This window comes from Nothobranchius furzeri, chromosome 6, assembly GCF_043380555.1.
Source record: "Nothobranchius furzeri strain GRZ-AD chromosome 6, NfurGRZ-RIMD1, whole genome shotgun sequence".
NCBI lineage: Eukaryota > Metazoa > Chordata > Actinopteri > Cyprinodontiformes > Nothobranchiidae > Nothobranchius > Nothobranchius furzeri.
Window position 1 is genome coordinate 61193301 of NC_091746.1, and position 21962 is coordinate 61215262.

The 21962-nt window shown below is 44.3% G+C and overlaps 2 protein-coding genes across 7 annotated transcripts in view; one reads left to right on the top strand and one right to left on the bottom strand.

Annotated features, from left to right (window-relative positions):
- Positions 1-2333, top strand: part of cdk5rap2 (CDK5 regulatory subunit associated protein 2) — a 36767-nt gene extending 34434 nt beyond the window's left edge. For 5 of the 6 annotated variants that reach the window (XM_054744490.2, XM_054744491.2, XM_054744486.2 and 2 more), the window contains 5 exons: positions 51-200; positions 284-422; positions 525-571; positions 677-731; positions 1982-2333. In XM_054744490.2, the coding sequence (XP_054600465.2) occupies positions 51-200; positions 284-422; positions 525-571; positions 677-731; positions 1982-2076 (486 nt within the window). In that variant the 3' untranslated portion in view covers positions 2077-2333. The remainder of the gene's footprint in view (positions 1-50; positions 201-283; positions 423-524; positions 572-676; positions 732-1981) is intronic. The other variant, XM_054744489.2, reaches the window with a different exon arrangement.
- Positions 2334-2720: 387 nt separating this feature from the next.
- nup188 (nucleoporin 188) lies at positions 2721-21550 on the bottom strand. The gene is made up of 42 exons (XM_015943015.3): positions 21465-21550; positions 20242-20296; positions 19970-20043; positions 19812-19896; positions 19639-19719; positions 19489-19533; positions 19311-19403; positions 19106-19225; positions 18817-19028; positions 16149-16263; positions 15856-16056; positions 15702-15782; positions 15534-15626; positions 15332-15451; positions 13964-14090; positions 13722-13880; positions 13494-13620; positions 13317-13404; positions 13160-13236; positions 12976-13090; positions 12768-12888; positions 12629-12695; positions 12422-12547; positions 12071-12311; positions 11784-11990; positions 10424-10593; positions 10269-10338; positions 10120-10187; positions 8051-8246; positions 7698-7775; positions 7526-7611; positions 7297-7442; positions 7036-7214; positions 6741-6941; positions 6544-6633; positions 4479-4631; positions 4129-4341; positions 3838-4053; positions 3608-3739; positions 3466-3539; positions 3266-3395; positions 2721-3072 (listed from the first exon to the last, which is right to left on the bottom strand). The coding sequence occupies exons 1-42, from the start codon at positions 21488-21490 to the stop codon at positions 2893-2895; spliced, it is 5238 nt and encodes a 1745-aa protein (XP_015798501.3). The 5' UTR covers positions 21491-21550; the 3' UTR covers positions 2721-2892.
- Positions 21551-21962: the final 412 nt, after the last annotated feature.

Sequence of the window (21962 nt, forward strand, 5' to 3'; positions counted from 1 at the left end):
CACGGGGGGTCCAAATAAGGGTCGACATGATTGTGCAAACGTGTCCGCAGGTCACAGAAAGGCAGCATCTGAAGAGTTTGTCCAGCAGCTCAAACACCATGCAGCAGGTGCTAGAGGAGGCTGGTCGGCTGCTCAAACTGCTGTGGAGAGTCTCTTTACCGGGTTTTTACACAGCAGGGGACAGCGGCAACAATCAGCAGGTAGATAAACACACACAGACTGCTAGTACCCACTCTAATTAAGTAAAGACCTAAAGCACCTATACCTCTATCCTCTAAATCAGGATGAGCTGCTGAAAAACGAGATAGCCAGACTGAAGAGCAGATTGTCCCAGCAGGAGAGGATGCTGAGTGGAGCCGTGAAGCGTCTGCATACCACCAACCAGCTGAAGGAGGGGATGGAGAGAGTCATCATCGACCAGCGTAAGACTGTTGGAGACTTGGCTTATGAAGCTAAAAGAACCAAATTCTCAAGCACCCATTGTAAGCTTCAGCATATGAACGTGTTTCTCCCCCACGCTGCAGTGTCTCTGACCCATGGAGTGTTGAAGAAAGCCAGAGGAAAATTAGAGGTAAGTCTACCCAGAAACTTAAAGCCCCTCCGGAGAAAAGCGGTACATTCTGTTTGAGTGAATCATTCTTCTTTGTCCTCTTGTCCCCTCTTTGAAAACGATAAGACAAATTACTGTAGCCTGTTTAGCCCAAAAGGCCTGTTTGGAGGACCAGGTGAAGGTTAGTGTGGTTGGGTTGCAGGCTGCATGAAGTTCATAAACGGTTTAAGTGAAGTTCAGCTAGTAGAGTGTAATCTGGACACAGGTGGAACTGCATCGAGTGGCTCATATAGTCTCATTTGTGATGCATGAGGAACTGTTTTCACTGTTTTTAAATGTGGCATTTTCTCAAATATGCTTTTTGTCTCGTTCCATTTAGCTATTTTTGAGGAAACTGAAACTAGAACGGCTCAACTGACAAAGAAAGCCCCTCAGCAGACCTCAGATTTAGTCAGATGTTTTTTCTGAAATGTAAAGTCAAACTTTTAGTTTTAGCATTGTTTGCTGGTTGACCATGCGTCCCATTTTCTCAGGACAAGTCCACTTTTCACATTCTGTCTGGGACATCCAGGTGGAATTCATATATTTAAGAAAATGACCGGAGTTTCTTCGTTTTTCCGGGGAACGATATTTAACTTGACGGATGGAATCGGTCAGTCGTGACAAATTATGGAGGTTACGTCGGCACGTTCCCCTTGGTTGTAGGTTTTTATTTCCTCGTGAAAAAAAAAGTTTTGAGGGATTCTCTATACTAAATAACTATTGAACAAATAGCAGCTGAAGTGCAAACACCCAGCTGTGTTAATTGACTAAAAACATGCAAAGAGTCTGATTTTGATTTTAGTGCTCAGTCGGGTAAAAATAACGGAGCAGTTTCCAGATGGACTGCCATTCACACCGACCGGTTGGAGTTCTGAATGTCTCCAGACGTCTGCACCAAATGATTAGAAATTTGACAGAATACGTTTAAAATGTAGCTGTAACAATAACGTGAACTACTAAACTGATATCACTGTCATTACGAGTAAAAGAAGAGCTGGCAAAAATAATGACACCGCTTTTATTTTGAAATATACCAGATGCAACCTGCTGAAACGTGTCTCACTTGGACAATCTGCATGAGAAAATTTTCCAGAGCTCCGGATGCACAACATACCACAGCCGGTGTGAATGCTCTGATTGGACTCTGTGGTTTTTGGTCCGTGCAGAAGCTGTACGGAAAGCTGACTGCATTTACATTCACATTTAATAAGCATATTAAGCAAAATGTCTATTTTATAAAAACCTGTCGGATGCATGCTGTTGGGTCCTAGTTGGTTTTTGTCCCATCACTGCTCGGTTTTATTCCTGCATGCTTGTGATCAAAGCTGTGGAAGAACTTTGTTTTGTGTATTTGCTCACTAGTTGACCTCCACTGCTTGTGTTTCTCAGGAGATTCCAATCAATGGCCTGTAGGGGGCGCTGAAGCTGCTCTGCAGACTTCAGGCAGAGGCCCTGGATCCTCCTCTTTGGACTGCAGCTACTAAACCTTCATGTTTAGCACCAGACGCTGTCCTGCTGTAAACGTGTCACTTTGTGCTGATTGCACATGCCCATTTTCGCTTTAGGTACTAAAGTTGTAAGTTTCTTTAAAAAGAGATTACCTTTGTAAATAGTAATCCATGCAGCTGCATATTCTTTTTATATGAAAAAAGGTATTTTAATACTTATTTTTATTTGACAGCTTATGTTTTAGATGGTTTAAGGAATTATGTTGAAATGCAGTAAAAAGTACCAAAGTGAATCCACCCGTCTGCTGAGTTTGTATTTTGAGTCAAAAAGGGGGAAAAAAAACTCTGTGGTACAAAAGTCCCTTTATTAGAATTCCTTTTTTTCCTCTTTTAAAGTACAAATGTTGGCAGCCACTGCAGAATGTTTACTGAATAACAAATGCAAAAAAATAGCTCAAGTCAAATTAGAGAAAAAACTGTTTGTTTTACAGGATCTGCATTACCACTTTCGGTCGTGCAGAGGTTAGATTTTAGTAGCACTAGCAACATTTATGGTCCTTTTGCTGTTAGTGACCTATAAAACTAGGCCTGGAAAACATGGACCACAGTCCGAGCAGCACCAAAATCTCCCGGTTACAAAGGCAAACAGGTCTGAATGACATCAGGCAACTTTCTCAACACCTTGGTTCTGTTTCAGGTAACTAAAATCCTGGCCCTCGAGACTTCCCATTTACACACATCTGAGGGGAAACTGTTGAAATGTGACACCAATTAGAATTAAAGTTCTTTAAATTTACACCAAAGGAAAAATGCAGCATGTTTTGATGTATTTTATGCAAATAAGCCCCGCATTCATCTTTGCACGAGTCTGACGAAGGCCTGGACGAGCTGGATGATGGGCTCCTGGCCTTCGTGGGTGGTCTTTGAGCCGGGTGTGGGGGGTTTAGGCTGAAGGGAAGGGAGGAGGCCACTGGCTGGAGATGATGGAGAGCCCCTCCTGAAGTGACGGGACAGGCTAGACAGAAGGGTGCTCTACAGATGAGAATGAGAAAGTTTAGGAGTTATAGAGACAAAATGCAAAGGTGAATGTAAACCTTCCAAAATGACACAAATATACTGATACCAAGTCTGTGCCACTAAGGATTAACCCATAATCTCTTAGGAAGCACCACGCTGGGTTTAATATGACAAAAATAACTCAAAAGATGCAGATTAGAAATCCCACCAGTTCGGAGCTGAGCTCCTGCTTGAGTCTCTGTCTGTCTCGAGGAAGGATGACGGGATCTTTGAGACACCGAACCGCCTGAGAGATCAGAACGTAAAAGCAATTCTCCATGGTGAACATCAGCAACGACCTGCAGAAAGAATTTCATCATTAATCCACTAAAAGTAACAAACGTGTGAGTAACGTCTTCCAGAACTCACTTCAGAGCTTGGATCTCCTCTGATGAGGCCAGAGAGACGATGCTTAGAGAAACCGGCTCCTTCTTCTTCTCCGTCTGTGAATCAGAAGCACCAAGTTATCCTAAATCAAGCTTCGGGTAAGCATGTTTTGTTCAGCGTCTACCTCGCTCAACATGCTCAGAGCCACGTTGATGGTGGCCAGCAGGGTCCCAAAGGACGGGGCCACATCGGGGTCGAACGCAGGAGTAGTGAAGCTGAGCACAAACAGGGTCCTGTACTCAGCCAGGTCCATGCACTAACACACACACACACATACACACACGTCACTCTCTGGTTTCTGCACCCAGTTACTGAATAAATAATTAAACGTGGTTTTGATGAGAGCGGTCTGACCTGGTCCAGGAGAATCTGGCAGCAATCTGGAGTGAAGTGCTGCAGGGTTGCCAGAGTTTTACTGAGGATCTTCAGAAGGCTGCACTGCACAGCCAGCAGGGCCTTCTGCTCTGCTTCGTCTCCTCCTCCTCCTCCTCCTGCTGCTGCATCTTTACCTTGAGGAGGCCGTTGGGTCCTGGGGAGAGGACCGGGCGGCAACGCCTCGCCGTTTTTGGCCTTACAAAACCAAAATAATAATGATGCAACAGCAATAAAAATAAATAAAAAATAGAACAAATCCAGTTTTCTAACCTGTAGATAGTGATGGAGCATCTTCTTGCTGTGAAGCAGGTATGTGCAGGTCTGGCACAGGTAACACAGGTTTACCTGCACATCTCGGAGCAGATTGGGAAGGTGAAACTGCCACTCCTTACAGAAGCTTGAGAGCTGCAGCAGGAACCCAACGGTGTGATCGGCCTCGTCCAAACAGGCCAGGCTCTGCACCGTGCGCACCGCATTCAGACACTGAGCAGAAAGGAAACACGTCAAACTCCTTTTACCTGATAAATGTTTTGGCCACCTCTAAAGCATCCCGGGGTGTGAACTTCAAAGCTGCTTGTTTGGTACACTAGAAATAAAATAAGAAGGTCCTAACAGCAAACCTGTAAAATGCGTTCTTGATGTACTCCGACAAAGTCCAAGGCCTCGTTGATGAAGTTGTAGCGCAGCGTTTTGAGGAGGCTCTCCATTAAAGACATGCAGAGGCGGTACACACCTGGCCAGCAGGTGGAATCTTGGGACTTCCTAGAAAAACTCTGATGACACAGAAACACGTTAACAGGTCCCAATAACATCCCATCATAACACACAGCTGAAATCCAGAATTTTCCTACTTCCAGGAATTAAGTGTAATGTTTTAAAACTCGTACAGCTGAGCCTTACCCTCGTGTGTGATAATGTAGGCAATAACTAAATAACTTTTTTTTGCTAAGCTGCCCCCCGTCCAACAGCGTCAGACATCTGCTTACATACAGATGTCACCAGAACCCAGACTGCTGCGTTTTCAAACCGTTTACAAAGACGTGGCGAATAATTTAGCAACTACAAAAGAGACGGATTCCACGACTCCCTGCTTCTACTGAAAGACAAAAGCCCACTGGACTCCACTTGCTGAATGTTATGACCCTGGGTAGAAAAGTTCCTGAAACCCCTCTTCTATCTGCCCATGGCTCCTCTATTCCACCCCATGGATCACTCCTTCCAGGGTTTCCCTCAGCCAGCTCCATGGAGAGGGACACACCTACAAGCCACCTCAGCTGTTGCGAATCATCTCACCAAATGGCTGCAGAGGTGTAAGCTGGACTGCCAGAAGAGAACGGGGGAGACTGCAATAACAGAAACGTTGGGCTTAGGTACCGAGCTACAGATAAATAGTGATTCTAGGTTGTCGGGCGTGTAAACAGTTGATTGTTAAGTGGTGGATCATTACGTAGTCTATCTATAGGAATTCTGTGAGCAGCAAACTACTTTGGATTCTTCTTTGTTTTCCAAAAGTTTTCTGTTGCCCGTCTAGTTATCCTCTTGATTATTAAGAGTTATTTTTTGTTATCTGTAGGTTATTAAATATTCCTTTTGTAAAAGGAATAAATTACTTTTAAACTAAGAACCTGCAGCAGATCTGCTACTCCTCGACTCCACAGGGGGGCGTAACCCTGAACAGCACCTCAAAGACTGGCAAAGAAGGATCTCAAACAAGGAAGGATCTCCGCGTAGAACAGATACAGAGTTGGTGACATTTCTTACAAACAAGCTTTTCAATAATTTATATACGAATAAACAGCTTAATCTGAGACTACTAATTGTAGAGGTGAGCTTTCACAACTGAGAGACATTGACTGTGTTCGAGATGAGCCAGTTCTGCGCAGATTAGACCACCGGTGATCGGCGAGCAGTGCATGCCGGTTAGATTTGTGTCCAACTTAACGCCGACTTGCTCTGACGTCATGCATACGTAGGCAACGATAACCTCGTGAGATCAAGGCAGCCGCAGATTTTGGAACAAGGCGCTGCAGTTGCTCTCCACCGGCTGCAAAACCTAGGGGATGACGGGAAACGCCTGGCTCTCACCTGATCTAAGATCTGATTGGTTCACATTTTGATCCAAACATCCGGTGGTTGAATGCAAAATGTTAGTTGGTCGCATGTATTCTGTAAATCATGTAACGTTGATGACAACTATATAGGCCATAAAGAGAAATGTGTTTTGTTTTCTTTTCTCACGTTTCCTATGAGCACACTAAACCTACAGCTGCTAACCTTTACTTATTATTACAGTCATGTCTTCATATACAATATATGATATCCACAAGCACGTGTGTTTCTGCTGCTAACAGGCACCAGAATTAAAATAAATAAATAAACAAGTATGAACGCTAACGCAATGTCTTCATCCATCGTCACCCGTGAGCTGCACATGTAGGTACATCTGTCCGACTTAAATGCCGGCTTTCAGCCACTCCCCCTGCTGCGTCCGTCTGCTCTCGTCTGTTTTCCAGGCGAGGCGCTGCTCAACTCGGACACGGCCATTGCTTCCAGCTGTATGGGGGAGGGGCTTAAAGATGCAATACATTTTTTCTATCTCTAGATGGAGCTCTGAGAAACATCTCTGGATTTCAGCTTAGAAGGAAGAAAATGTGAAGTAGAATGCTTGAATTTAATTTGGTTCACCTGCAGTGCACCGTTTGAGACCTCATAAACACTCAGAAGAGGGAGGCAGATAGTTTGGATGACTCCTCCTCCAGCTACGGCAGCTGCTCCCTAAAATCATGTAGGAGACACTTAATATTTCAGATCTGTGATTAATGTGAAAGGAGCCCATGTGTAAGTGTGTGTGTGTGTGTGTGTGTGTGTGTGTGTGTGTTTACCTGTGGGGTGCGGGCCAGCGTGAGCAGCAGGTGAAGGGCAGCCTCAGTGAAGTAGAGGTTTTGTTTAGAGCGCAGACTGAGCTCCACAGCGCTGAGCACCGTGGGCAGAACCGGGATATTCCTCATCACCGACACCCAGTGTTCCCCGCCCTCGTCGGTCAGACACAGCTCCTTAGCCAGGTGGAGCGCTAGAACACACACCTGATTCAAGCAGAAACACAAAGTTCAACAACAATAAAGACATTTTTATCGGTTATTTCACCATTTAAAAAAAAACTCAAACATCTCGGCTCACCCCATCTCTCTGGTCCTTCTGTGGTCCCCGAGGACAATCTGTCTCCATGCTGTCCTCCTGCTCCGCCACTTCCCCCGTCAGACTTGTGTGACGAGTGCCGTCGATCAGCGCCAGCGCCTCGTCTTTAACCGTCTCACACACGGAGCGCAGGAGCTGGGGCAGCAGGGAGATATCTCCACCTGGATTACAACCAAGAACCCAAATGAAACACTGAGCATCACGCTCACACACGGACAAAGGGAGGTGGCATTCGTTCCACACCGTCAAGGCCCTGAATCTGCAGCACAGAAATGAGAGCGGAGAAGATTTTGGCTTTGGTTTTCTCCATCATTTGCTGGTCGGCCTGCAGGACACTCTCCAAGATCAGGGAGAGGGGAGACAGGATGTCAGGAGCTGCTGCTACCACACTAGAGACGGGGAGGGACAGAAAACCCTTTACAGCATAAAAATAAACAAATGTCTGTTCTCTACATAAACACACTCTCCACACCTTCTCCACTGTTTAAGCAGGACGAGGAGGAGGGTCGCCATCATGGATCCCAGACGAAGACAAGGCACAGACGTGGGTGAGGACAGCTGCAAAAGACAAAACTCGTCAAAACGTAGAAAAACAACAAAAGAATGATCCATACGAAGCTACAGTGTTTTATTTCATGGCTCACAGAAGCTTTGGTTGCATCTAGGACATCCAGAAAAAGCTTCATCTTGGTTGATTCATCTGTTAGTTGCATCACATCAGCCTGAAAGCAGCAAAGGAACCAGATCATTAACTCCCTTTATCTGCCCGATGCTAAATAAAAACCCGAAAAACCTGTCAACTGGAGTCTACAAACATAAATAAATGGTTTTGTTGATTAGAATCGTCATAAAATCCGTATCCTGCACACAGGAAGTCAGAGCTCACATCGCTCATAAACCTCTTCTCGGTTCTTCGGAGACACAAACTAAAGAACCTTCTTGGATGAGTCTCAGTCTAATGAACAAAAGCTCCTGCAGCTGAGTTTTCTGGACCTACGTGGCTCGTGGAGAGAATCAGTAGCATCCTCCAAGCAGAGATCAGCATTTGTGTCTCTGGGAAGTAACAGATGCCTTCCTCCTCGGTCTCTGCCACGTGGCACACCAGCGACTTGACATACTGGGACCAGTACTCGTAGCGCCGAGCGTTTGAGAACTTCTGAAGCCCGTCCTTCAGAGACTGCTCCAGGGAGCCGCTGCAGAGACCCACAGAGAGGCAGAGTCCGTATTTAAGCGAGTGAAACACATGAGCACCAGTAGGTGCATTTCCATCACCGGAACTTCAGGGTAGATTTACAGTGTGTGTGTGTGCGTGCGTGTGTGTCTGCCTGCTCTGTCTTCTCGATCCCCAGTGAGTCATGGAGGATGGCTGCTTATACTGAGCCAGGATTCTCTGGAGGTTTCTTCCTGTTAAAAGGGAGTTTTCCTCTCCACTGTCCCTACATGCTTGCTTAGTATGACGATTTGCTGGGTTCCTTATATAGTAGGGTTGTCACGGTAACCGGTGTAGCGGTAAACCCCGGTAAAAAAAAGTTGACAATAATAATAACCGTCTTGTTTTTAAAAAACTATATTATCTCGGTGGGTTACCGTGGCTGCGGTGTAGGCGTGGTGACCCTTACCAGCCACCGTATCATCTGCTGAAGTTGCCGGCGGCACATGCGCGCTTTGTTGTTTACAATCAAAACTTTCTTGAAGCTAAAGCTGAAATAATGGTCAAAGGAGGAGACGGCAGCGCTCAGGAAATTTTTTATCCCTCAAAGAAGACGAAGTGGGAAGTACGGGCATTTTATGGATATTTGAAGAATGCAGAGGGAGTTTATAGAAGACGGCTATCCTGTTTGCAGCACGTGCAGAAAAAGTGTCTGTGAAAGGCAGCAACGCTTCAAATCTCATGACACATCTGCGTGACCATCACCCACAACTCTACAGTCAACGCAAGGCAAGCTAACGTTAGCATTTTAGCTAAAATGCGTGATCCGAGGATTTGGGTTGAGGGAGAATGCAACGAGTGGCTATATAAAGCAGCTGCAGCGCCGCTACCTGCATATGAACCGTGTCGCGGACACCGCCATGTTGAAATGACGCTATGCATTATGGGGCTCCCAGAGGCAGATAAGAGTTGGTCTCTCTCTGAGAATAATTATGAATTTAACAACGATTACTGCCTGATGACATTTTCCCACATCTGCAAAGCTCACTGGAAGGACACAAACCGAGGACAACATTTTCCTGATATAGGGTTTATTACTCAAGTAAGGGTAAAAAAGTATCTGATTAGAAGGCTACTTGAGTACTGAGTATCATCTGATCTAATATTTTTAAAATGATGACATCAAACAGACAAAATAAGAAGTTATGGGCAAATATTGGTATTTTAAAGACTAAATGGGAAAATGTAAACAAATAAACAACATAATTACAAAATAACACATTTTAGGCAAGATTTAGACACAAACTGAGGACAATATTTCCTGACATACAGGGTTTATTTAATTGTGTGAAAATGTAGCACGTTTAAAAAAAATACTGCGATAATATCGAAAACCGTGGTAATTTTGGTCACAATAACCGTGAGGTTAAATTTTCACACCGTGACAACCCTAATACATAGGAAACATTTTTTCTGATTGGCTCAATGAACTGACCTGAATTAGAATGTTTACTATGTGAAGTGCCTTGAGACGACTCTTGTCGTGACTTGGCGCCATATAAATAAAATTGAATTGAATTGAATAAGTGCTCGGAATGGCCCGGTAAATGACCCGGTGCAGGTTGGTGCGCAGGAACACTGCCGATTGGTGGTGTAACTCGTCAGAAATGATGTTTCGTTCACTGCTTTTGGAGCGTGCTGCGTGTTTTGCACCAATCCATGACATAACTCACAACGTAGCAGTCGCGATGTGCTGGCGTTTTAGCAAATTCCTTACAGAGTCACACTGTAAATGGAGACACGACAGCTAAGAGGACCGGCCTTCGGATCTCCCGGTCAGTTTCCCCCTCGCTGCATTTACCCTGAAGTTCCGGTAAAGCAAACGCACCTAGTACCACTCAGCGTGGATCTGTTACCTGACAACGTAGTAGATCTCCAGGCCAATGATCTTCATGACAAATGCACAGGCCTCCAGAACACAGGGCTGAAGACAAACACACCTCTTTAAGTTCATCTAAGCAGAGAGAGACAAGTGGCTGTAAATGAAAAACAACGACATCAGCACCTCTGTGGTTTCTGCAGGTGGGGTGAGGGTTCCAAAGAGAGGCATTGTCAGATTCTCCCAAAATTTTTCTCTGCACAAAAAACAACACGCCATGATGCTTCTCACCAAATTTCAGTTGAAAGAAACAGATGATTCAAGTGTTAAAATGTGCTCACTTGGTGCGCAGAACTGAAATGGCGCTGTCTCTGCGATCCTGCCAGAGGGCCAGCAGGAAGGCCAGGGCTGCCCGGTGGAGCAGGGGGGGGCACCAGTACTTCCCCTGCTGTTTGGAGTCGATCAGATCCAAAACCACATGGAGACAGCTCCACTCGCCCAGCAGGAACTCCTGCAGGTTCACATTTTACTTCTAAGTAACAACTAAAGGAAAGAATCTTTCTCAGATACGTTTATTAACAAGCGTGTATTATTTGATGTAAAAAGGCCATCTGGACGTTTTTCACACAAAAACTTCACTCTAACGAGGGATTTGGCTACGACGGCCGAACCGGGTAGAACAGCAGCGCCGACACATTTTACTAGAACTCTTCCAGTTTAAGCAATCAGAAAAAATTCAAACAGGTATTAAGATCAGAAGTGTCACTTTCAAGTCCACTTAATATTACGGTAAAACGGGTGTATTCACTCCTCCGTCTCACACTTACGAAGGGAGCTGAGTGAGGGACAGAAAAGGAGCTACAGAGACAGATGAACACAGCGATAAATAAAATCGGCCGTAGCAGCGCCAGGAAAAAAGAAAGAAAAACAACCAAATGTGCCACTCCAACAGCTGGAGCATCAGACCCTGGTCCCCACGCCCATCCGCTGCTGCGCCGTAACGGTGTTAACAGATCAGCAGATCCCGGGTTAGGCAGCATCGCCGCAAAAGCTGCGGCTTTGACGATACCACGATTGTTTGAAAATCACATTTTTGCTCAGAAAATGCCAGACCATTCAGCCCTCCTCCAGACTGGGGCAGACGGATATATCCGTCTGATTGATAGTTGCCGTTTTTTATACGTCTGCATTGGCTGATATTTGTCCTGATTTAAAGTCAGATGTATCCTCGAGCAGCCCGGTGCTGTTGCAGAATGTAATTTTAATGTATTTTTATGTTCACTAATAACATCTGCATAATAAATACTCTAAATTAACTTTATTTAGGTGTTTGACTTTAACACCGAGCAGTGCACAAAGTTAAGGTTTAACAGTTAAATTCAGAGATCTAAAACTGATTCAGCTTCAGAAATGTTGCACATCAACTGTTGCTATTAGTGACATTGTCACATGCAAATAAGGTGGAAAACGTCTAGATATCAGCCACGAAAATCAACCATAAAAATCGGCAGTACATATCGACCATGTCTCCTACATATCGCCGTTGGTACTGGCAGTAGAAAAAACTCTCGGTCAAAGTCTACTCCGAATGCAGGAAAAGTAAAGCCACACACACACACACACACACACACACACACACACACACACACACACACACACACACACACACACACACACACACACACTTGTTTCATTTCGCACCTTTGACCCTTCGCTTCCATCTTTTACTTCCAAATTGAGGAAGAGCTCAATGAGGCCTGGTTGGGTTTCCACGGCAACAGTGAGGAACTCCAGAATCATAACCTTGATCCTCATATCTTCGGTTTTGCTCTGCAGTCGAGTGAGGAAGGCGTCTCTGATGGCTGCTGCATCGCTGCCAAGGCAAGCATAGACGGACATGGGAGCCACCTAGAGAACATCAAAGTCAGCGTTTAGTGAAATATTCCTCCATCGGTAACCAATTGCCTCTGGCGCGGTGTGGCTCTTACTGTGGCAAGTCTCTTGAGGAGCTGGATTGCGAGGCGAGGCAGCGCCGGATCGTGTTTATGGTAAATATATTTGGCTAAAACGACAATGAGGTTGTTGCCGTGAGAGCCGTGCTGCGTGAGCGCCTGCTCCAGGGGGGACACGGCATCGGATGCTGGCTTCAGACGGATGACGTTGTTTGTGACAGAGAAGGCCAGTTTGACAGTCTGGATCAGGATCTGACCGGGACTCTCGGATCCTGAGCTAAACAGCAACAGGAAAAACAAAAAAATGTAAATAAACAAAAACAGGAAAGTAAACAGAACAGTGATGAGATTAAAAGAAAACTCGTATGGAAACATGGGAGAGTTTACCTGCTGGGCTGAGCAGCTAGAACCACATCTATGGTGTCCACCCCGACGGCCATGATGTTGACCACAGCTTGTCCTGCTTCTGTGTTTGCCAAACTGTAGATGCTAAGGGACTGCAGCGCGGGGGTGCTGCACCAGGTAAAGTGTACGTATAAGTGAACAGCTGGGATGTCTTTGAGACATGTCGACACGACTCTTAAACATCCATACCTGCCCTGGTCCTCTCCTTCTGGGCTCAGATTGAGAATGGCATGAATCAGCTCCAAAATCAGACAACCTGCACAAAACCCGGTGCTGTTTACTGATTTCCTCCCTTGTTGAACTGGTAAAAGGTTAAACATATCTTTACCTATCCTCTCTCTGACCCCATAGGTGTTGTAACGCCACTTGTGGTAGGTGGGCAGCATCTCTTTTAGCACCAGCAGCACACAGGGAATGAGACCTTTGTTCTGAGTGCTTCCTAGCTGCCCCTAAAATCACCATAAACCAACAAGCCACACGGTTTAAACACCAAGACTCTGCATCAGAAGAGCGCTTTGTTTGAAAACTGCTGCTACCTTAACCAGAGTCGTGATGAGGCGAAGGAATGCAATCGTCACGGCATACTCCCCCCTGGGCTGCTCAATCTGGACCAGCAGGTTGCCATAGTTACCTGCTTTCATCCCCTCAGCACTAAGAAGATAAAAATATGTTACTTCAACATAAGCGTAGGGCAGCATGCAGTTTATGATTTTAGCTCACCTGACACACTGTGCCATGTTGGTCAAAGGGATGGAGGCAAAGGGGAGGAAACCAGTATGCTGCAGACTGGACCACACCTGCAACAGGAAACGACAAAAACAAAAGGGAATTTGATTTTCTCACCGTGCTCTGTTTACATTTAAAACAGCCCACCCACCTTCCCCGGCATCCTTGCAGCCAGAACAGAGAGGCAGTTCACACAGGAAGCAATCACATCCACCGGAGGGTTGATGACCGACGTTAGCCTGGTAGACAACAGGAATCCATCTTAGTGCTCAAGTCTGTTTTCTATCAAACTAAATCACTTCGGTAAGCATTTCTAAGGTTAGCTCACCTTTGCAGCAACATGTAAATGCGTGAAGTAACAGGCAGCAAACAATCCGACACAGTCCAGTCAACGCTGATGATCTTATGGACCAGATCCAGAATGGGTTTGACACGCGCACAATGAGCGATGACGTCTAAAAAACGGAAAGGGACAAAATCATCATTAAACAGTGAGAAGAATGCAGAAGTGAAACGGTAAATAAGAAGCTACAGAGCGTGTCTGACATTTGTGTACCTGCGGTTGAGACAACATGAAGAAGCATCTCCACCTCACAGGTGAAGAGAGTCCAAGAGCTATAGGAGTGGTCCCAGCGCACCACGTAGCCCTGTTCACCCGCCATCATCACCTGGCCCAGAACCCCCTGTGGCATCCACAGTTTGGTCTGACCTGTGCCTAGAAGTTGGGATGACAGTTAAATCGGTGCTTCAGCTTTTCTTTTAATGTGAAAACACAAACAATAAAAGAAGCTAACCAACCAAGAGGGTAGAGGAGTTTTGGAGCTTGTCTCCTCCACAGCGTCCCGTCATCCTTGGAAATGACATCACTGGGTTTGTGTTTGTAAACTTGTGTGTAAAAGGACATCTTATCCAAGAAGTTGTACACCTGCCAAACACACACATTATATTTAATCATTTACACAAGGAAAGGCTCTGATATAGGATTTGTACCACAAGGATAAATAAAAAAATACAGCCTCACGCAAAACATACCAGAATAAAGCAACCCCCCCCCCCCCCCCCTCAAAAAAAATTTAAAAATATATTCACTCCAAAAGCAATTTTTTGTACTTCTTAACCATTCTTTTTATTTCTGACACTTTTTGGGGTTCTCACTTAATTCTGCATTTCTCAACTATTTAGGCTTTTATTCTGAAGGGCAGTTTGACACCTCTTTGCTTTGCTGAGTTTTTGGTGTTGCCTCAGTCTCAGGCCCAATCACAATACTAGCACTGTCACACTTCCCGCCCTGGGCTGCGAGTGCGTAGGGTGTTCCAATTCTCAAGTGCAGAAGTTGACTATGCCCCTTTTGCACCCTTGATCGCCCAACTCTGCACTGATGCTGACTTCGGCGAAAGGTTTTACCCACAAGCCATTGCTGCGTGGGAATTTTGAGAAGGCGGAGCAAAGGCTCAAGCGCCTTTTCTTAAAATATGTATTTTCAAATGAAGGAAGTTCATTTCAGAATGATTAATAGTATTTATTCATGCTCTGAATGTTTTAGACAAAGATTTCATGTGAATAGCAATAAATGTAAATTTCGTCAAATAATTGTTTGTTTGAAAGTTATTAATAAAGATTTTTTTTAAGTAACACAGCGACCAGCATCCCAGCATGCGTTGCAGTCAGTGACACAATGCTCACTATCCCAATTCAGCAATTATTTGCACACTTATGCACTACGCACTCGAAGCCTTACTGCGTCCTTCTTCCAAGTGCACTTGACCGTAGGGCGCAGTGCGAGTTTTGGGCCTCAGTGTTCAACAGCTCGAGCCACTCACTCCAAACCCTCATAACCAATGAGATCAAAGCACAGATAAGCCTCTCCCAATTACTTTCTTTCAAAAGCAAGAACAAAGAGAATGCCCTTCAGAATAAAAGCCTAAAGCGTCTGCATAATGAAAAAAAAAAAGTGTGTCAAAGAAATAAAATATGAACAAGCAAGAAGTAAAAAATAAACTTTTTGTATTGAAATATAAATAGTTAACTGTATTTTAGAGTGATTTTTATTTTGCTTTTAAATAACACTTTTTTGCTTCTGACATGTTCTTTATGGTTGCGTTTTCCTTTTTAGACAAATCTCACCCCGTACTCTTGAGTTTAAGACCTGTTGAGGGGACCAATTACCTTTTTTACAGTCGACTTGTTTGATACAAGCACAGTCAGAAGCTGCAGCAGAGGTCCTATTTTGTGCGGAAACATTCCAGCTGCACTGTCCAGGATCATCCCCAGTCCCATGTTGGGCTTCTGGATCAGTCAGAAAAGATCATCAACACAAAAAAAACCCAGTTTTATTCCTGAGACTTTTCCTGCTTGTGTTCCTTCTCACCATTTCCCAGAAGATTTCAGCTAAATTGGGAGCAGAGAGAACTTCACAGGCAACATCGATCAGGTGAGAGCTCTGTGTCTCCACACCGTCGGTCTGAAACACGGATTACATAAAGGTCAGCTAAGGACGCGGGGAGACTTACAAACAGCAACGTGAATCAGGATTCACCTGCAGGCTTTCTTCTTCAAAAGAGGTGATCACAAATGAGAGGAGGCCATAAACACACATTTTGGCTGTGCTTGCCGTACACTGGTTAGATAAAAAGAAACGAAATATAAAATGATGCATTCATGCTTTTACTTCGGGTTTTATGGGATCTTACGTTATTCCCCGAGACTCCGAGGCCTCTCAGCATGGTTGAAAGGTACTTGAACACTCCAAGCTGCAGGGCCGTGTTGCCTATCCTCCTGATCACAGGGCTCGACTCGTCTGGTCTGAGTGTGTGTCTCAGCAACACCCAAGCCAACAACACAGGTCCGTGATGTGGGATGTCACCAAATGTCAGCAACAGTTGATCCATCTCCTGACAAACACAAAGAAATTGCACGTTCCTTATGAACGCTTCCTTGTTATTTTATTGTCAACATTTATCATAATTAATTGTTCTAGTCTAACCTTAATGATGTCAGGGGCAGCAGAAAACTGATGCCTGTCTGTACAGTCCTCCAGAGCACACTTGTGCAGGAAGTCTATGTCCATCCCTTCAATCAGGATGAGGGAGCTCAAGTATCTGTCAAGCAAAAAAAAAAAAAACACAAAAAACATTTCCAGCAACGTCACTAAACACTCATTTATTATTATTTTCCCCCCTTTAGTCACACTCCAGTTAACGCGAGTGGCAATTTAAAGAATAAAAAAGGTCCGTGGGAGGATTTATTTTTCAATTTTACTTTTTAAAAATACAAAACAAAAACAAACTAGAAATTCTTTCATTTGCAAGATTCATTCATCCATCCATTTTTGGCTGCTTATCCGGGGTCGGGTTGTGGGGACAGTAGGCTAAGCAGAGAGGCCCAGACTTCCCTCTCCCCAGCCAATTGGGCCAGCTCTTCCAGGGAAATCCTAAGGTGTTCCCTTGCCAGCCGAGGACTGTCCCTCCAGCGTGTCCTGGGTCTCCCTTTAGGCCTCCTCCTGGTTGGACGTGCCCGGAAAACCTCACCAGGGAGGCGTCCAGGAGGCATCCTGACTAGACGCCCAAGCCACCTTAACTGGCTCCTCTCGGCGTGGAGGAGCAGCGAATCTACTCTCCGAGCCCCTCCCAGGTGACTGAGCTTCTCACCCTATCTCTAAGGGAGAGCTCAGCCACCCTGTGGAGAAAACTCATTTCGGCCGCTTGTATCCACGATCTTATTCTTTCGGTCACTACCTGTGGTCACTACCCAGCTCATGACCACAGATGAGGGTAGGAACGTAGATCGATCGGTAAATCTACAGCTTTGCCTTCCAGGTCAGCTCTCTCTTCACCACGACAGGTACACAGCAAACGCAGCATTAGTCCGTCTATATCGATCTCGCGCTCTATTTTTCCCTCACTCGTCAACAAGACCACGAAATACAAACTCGTCCACTTGGGACAGGACCTCATCCCTGACCAGGAGAAGGCATTCCACCCTTTTCCCGATTCAAGACAATGTTCTCGGATTTAGAGGAGCTGAGTCTCATCCCAGCTGCTTCACACTCGGCTGCGAACCGCTCCAGTGAGATCTGGAAAGCACGTTCTGATGAAGCCAACGGGACCACATCATCTGCAAAAGAGACCCGATCCTCAGGCCACCAAAACGGATGCCCTCCACACCTTGGCTGCACCTAGAAATCCTGTCCATAAAGGTTATGAACGGAATCGATGACAAAAGGCAGCCTTGGCGGAGTCCAACTCTCACTGGGAACGAGCCCGACTTACTGCCGGCAATGCGGACCAAGCTCTGACACCGGTCATACAGGGACCTAACAGCCCGTATAAGAGGGCCTGGTACCCCATACTCCCGGAGTACCCCTCACAGGGCCTCCAGAGGGACGCAGTCGAACGTCTTCTCCAAATCCACAAAACACATGTAGACTGGTTGGACAAACCCCCACGCACCCTCCAGGATCCCGTAAGGGTATAGAGCTGGTCCAGTGTTCCACGGCCAGGACGAAAACCACATTGCTCCTCCTAAATTCGAGGTTCGACAATCAGACGAACCCTCCTCTCCAGAACCCCAGAATAGACTTCACCAGGGAGGCTCAGGAGATAGGGGGAGAACTACTCCAGTATGCCAGTCCAGTAGAACTGCCCCCGATGTCCACGCGATATAGCAGAACCACGTCAGCCCACACAACCCTACAACATCTACAGCCTTAAGGAACTCCGGGCAGATCTCATCCACCCCCGGGGCATTGCCACTGAAGAGCTTTTTGACCACCTCACTGACCTCTGCCCCAGGGATTGGAGAGCCCAACCCAAAGTCCCCGGACTCTGCTTCCTCACTGGAAGACGTGCTGGTGGGATTGTGGAAGTCTTTGAAGTTTGCAAAAGTATAAACTGAAATGAAGACTGCAACAAAAAAAAACTAAATAAATAAAAACTTTGAAATTCAAGTTTCAATCTTCTGCAATGTCACCAGCTCTTGTTGCAGCAGAAAGATAATCACCCGTGCAATAACTATCAAATAGGAGGCTTGTGCCTATTTTCCTAGTTAAATCCAGGTGGCGACCTTTTTTTGGCCAGGCAGTGTATGAAAAACGTAAAATATCAACTGAATATATCAGCCTGTCCTTAATTGATGGCTACATGGTGACGCGGTTGTTAGCACTGCTGCCTTACAGCAAGAAGGTTGCAGGTTCGAAACTTGGCTGTGTGGCCTTTCTGCGTGGAGTTGCGTGTTCTCCCCATGCATGCGTGGGTTTCCTCCGATTTCCCCCACAGATCACAACATGCCCTACAGACTAACAATTGTACGTCGCTTTGGATAAAAGCGTCTGCCAAATAAACATAAATAAAAAAAAAAAACATAATTGTGATATATTTTTAACTAAGTAATAAAACTGCTTCTTTTTAAGCCTTTTATGCTGATTACAGAACATTTCAACTGAGCGGGTTGAAACCGACAAAAGAATTGGTGACATTCAGAAAGATGAGTGTAAAAAAGATGGTTTTACTACATTTAGTTCATAAAGTTGGTTACAAGATATGAACACACGTTTTTTTCTCTGTGACAGTTTGTCAGCACATTCATATCTTACAATAATAAATACATTCATCCAATTTTAACACATAAATACAAAGTCAGTGAGGTGACCTTACCCGATCCGGTCAACCAGCACGTCCATGCTCTTGTCCACCAGGTGTCTGTTAGTCTGACGCAACCCAAAGCCTTGCTCTTTGAACATTTTGGTGAATTTTACAAGGTCGGGTGGGCTCATCTCAAAGTATGCATAATACAGGAAGATGATCTCCAACAGCAGAGACTGTTCCCTCAGACACTGCAGGAACCACCGTGAGACTTGTCTCTCCGTCTTGCAAACGAGAAGAAGAGTGTAAGGAAGCAGACGGGGCTACAGTACGCTGCTGTAAAAATAAACCCAGTGTTTACCATGAGGTTGCCATGGGTTTCCCATGTTGGTGCTTCAGCCTTGAAGAGGTTCTCAAACTGTGACTGATAGCTGTTCACCAGGTCCTTCTCCAACTTGTTGACACAGTTACTGTACTCGGCCTTGACAAAAAAAAAACAAGGATTATTTACACAAAAAAACATCACATCAGGAAGAAATGCATTTAAAAAAAGAAATATGTCTCACCCGATAGGGGTGTCGCTCATCCTGGAAGTATGTCAGCAGCAGCAGGACACATCTGAGCAGACACATGCGCTCCTCATAGTAATAATCAGCGATCTGTAAAAAAATTAACAACACTAGTAAAAACAGAAATGATTGGAAAATGGCACAGAAGTGACGTAATGCTAGTTTGGGTGCATACCTTTAGGAGAAGAGCCTGACTCTTCCGTTCCTCGTTGAGAACAACCTGTCACAGAAACTACTGTTAAATCTCTTCAGACCTATGATTTAGTACCAGTGGATTTTTGTTTTTCTAGTAAGTTATAGAACAAAAAAAGTTGAAAGCAAACACCTTTAAAGAATCACGAGTTCCTCTGTAGTCCTCCTGCAGATAGCACTGTAAAAGCTGCACACTCTGCTGCTCATCAAGATTCTAAAACATTATTACAACAATCCCTTATGAACCAGCAGTCATGAAAACGTAAGAATCCACCCTCTGTGACATAAAAAGATCTAAATGCTTACCAGCAGTTTACTAATCCTCAGACCAAAGTCTTTCAGGGGCTGTGCAACATCTTTGTTTTCCTTAACTTTCGCAGCGGAGGATGAACTACGGGAGGTGAAGCTAATAGTTACTCATTTATTCATGTATCTGATGTGAAAATACCTTGATGTAATTATACCTGGGTGGCTTGTAGTAACTGAGTCCCTGATGCAGTCTGTCCCAGTGCTTGTCAAGCTCTCCCTCTATTTGAGCCTGCACCAAAAATACAAATGTGTGTGTGTGTGTGTGTGTGTGTGTGTGTGTGTGTGTGTGTGTGTGTGTGTGTGTGTGTGTGTTTATATAGAAGTTAGAATAGCATGAGTTAAACCAGGAAATTACTTATGGATAAATTGTCTAAAATTTTGGATGGTCAAGTTCAGCATACGCTCTCTTTGAGTGAGGAGGACATACCGATTCTCTCAGAGCAGACTTCCCCAGCAAAATGGTCCATAACTCTCTACAGCTCCTAAGAGGAGAAGAGAGGTGAAAGTCAGCAAATCAATAACCTTTAATAAATGAGATATGATGCAGATCCACTACAAGGAAAATACTACAATATGCAAATTTGACTTGACAGGCTGCATTTGTGAGTGACCTCAGATGCATTTAACTGATAAAACATAAATGTGTCCTGGGCAAAACTGTAGACCTGCCCGGACTCCTTATGCCTCAATTAGATGTGAAGTTTGTCAATCAGGTTATACATATCTTTGTTTGTCAAACGCATGTTGCACATGCACCCACCCAATGCATTTAAAACACAATAAGAGAGATTTAGTTTGTGTTTAAAGAAAACTGAAATTCAAACCCAAATGATCATCAAGGTCAGATTGTAGAGAATGCTGAGCTAATGCACTGTACTGAATCACCAAGAACAATACAACTAAATATGAATGGAACCACTACACACACTTCAAACATCCTCACTGACTGCCTTAAATACAAAGGTTGATACAGAATTAAAATGCTTTATTGTTTTTCCTTAAAACCTTGAACTAAATTCTCTTAAATCGTGTTTCTGTACCAGCTTTGATATAAAACAACTTTGTCAATCTGCCTCTTTGAAATCCCATAAGTTTTTTCTCAACACCGGTCTGACAGATTCAGCAGTTTTTAAATGTCCTCTAATGTTCCTCAATAAGCCTTTTATTTATGGTAAAACTGTTAAATAATACAGTTTATTTACTACGATTGGTTTAAGGTTCTGTTGGGTTCATTTTAGAAAATCTGTCCGTTAAAATAATTCCAACTTAAGACGGTCTTTTCCATCGTGTCTAAATGATGGGTTTAGCTTCAATAGACTAGCCTCTTTTACTACAAGACGTAATAATTTTGACATCAGCACGCGTTTTCTATCTCTGCCAGAAAAATCTCCCTGGCTGACAACAGCTCTGACTGTTGTTGACATGTGAGGTAGCGCCGCGCTACAAAAACCTTTTGAAATGTTTAGCTGCTAGCACATGCTAAGCTATACGAGCATGGTGCTAATTCTTTTTAAAACAGACTGTTAAATGACTCTGTTGCCACAGTTGTGATTTAATAAATGAACACGGGCTGTAGCCAGATTTACTCATTATCAACGTCTCTTAACTATTTATTAACAATAAATGTTAGTTAGTCGCTTATGTTTCTACCTGACACTCATCTCCGATTCCGCCATCTTAGATTCTGCCCTGTGATTGGTTAGTAAAGTGTCTGACGTCTTTACAAACGGAAACTTTCTTCTTCGTGAATTGGACTTGTGCTTAATGATGCTTTACTGCCCTCCTCTGAACAAAACGTTTAATTTCAGTTCCTTGCAGCAGGTTTGTTTTAAATTTTACTTTACTGAGGCACTTTTGCTGTTCATTTTCAATTTTCATTTTTTGTTTGAATTCATATTTAGGTGTTCTGTTTACTTATCACTGAATACATTTTCTTTTATTTTAAAACTGGTTTCACTTATTTCAGATATCTCGTTTTAACATTAAGCAGACTGGATATGTGTTGTATTGTTCCTAGTAGAAATTAAAATTCCAGATATCCACGAGAACATTTCTACTGTCCAGCATGACCGTTTTTTTTAGATATGTGAAATGTAACAAATGACATCACATTTCCCATTCATGTTTATTGGCTTCTACAGCGCTTCC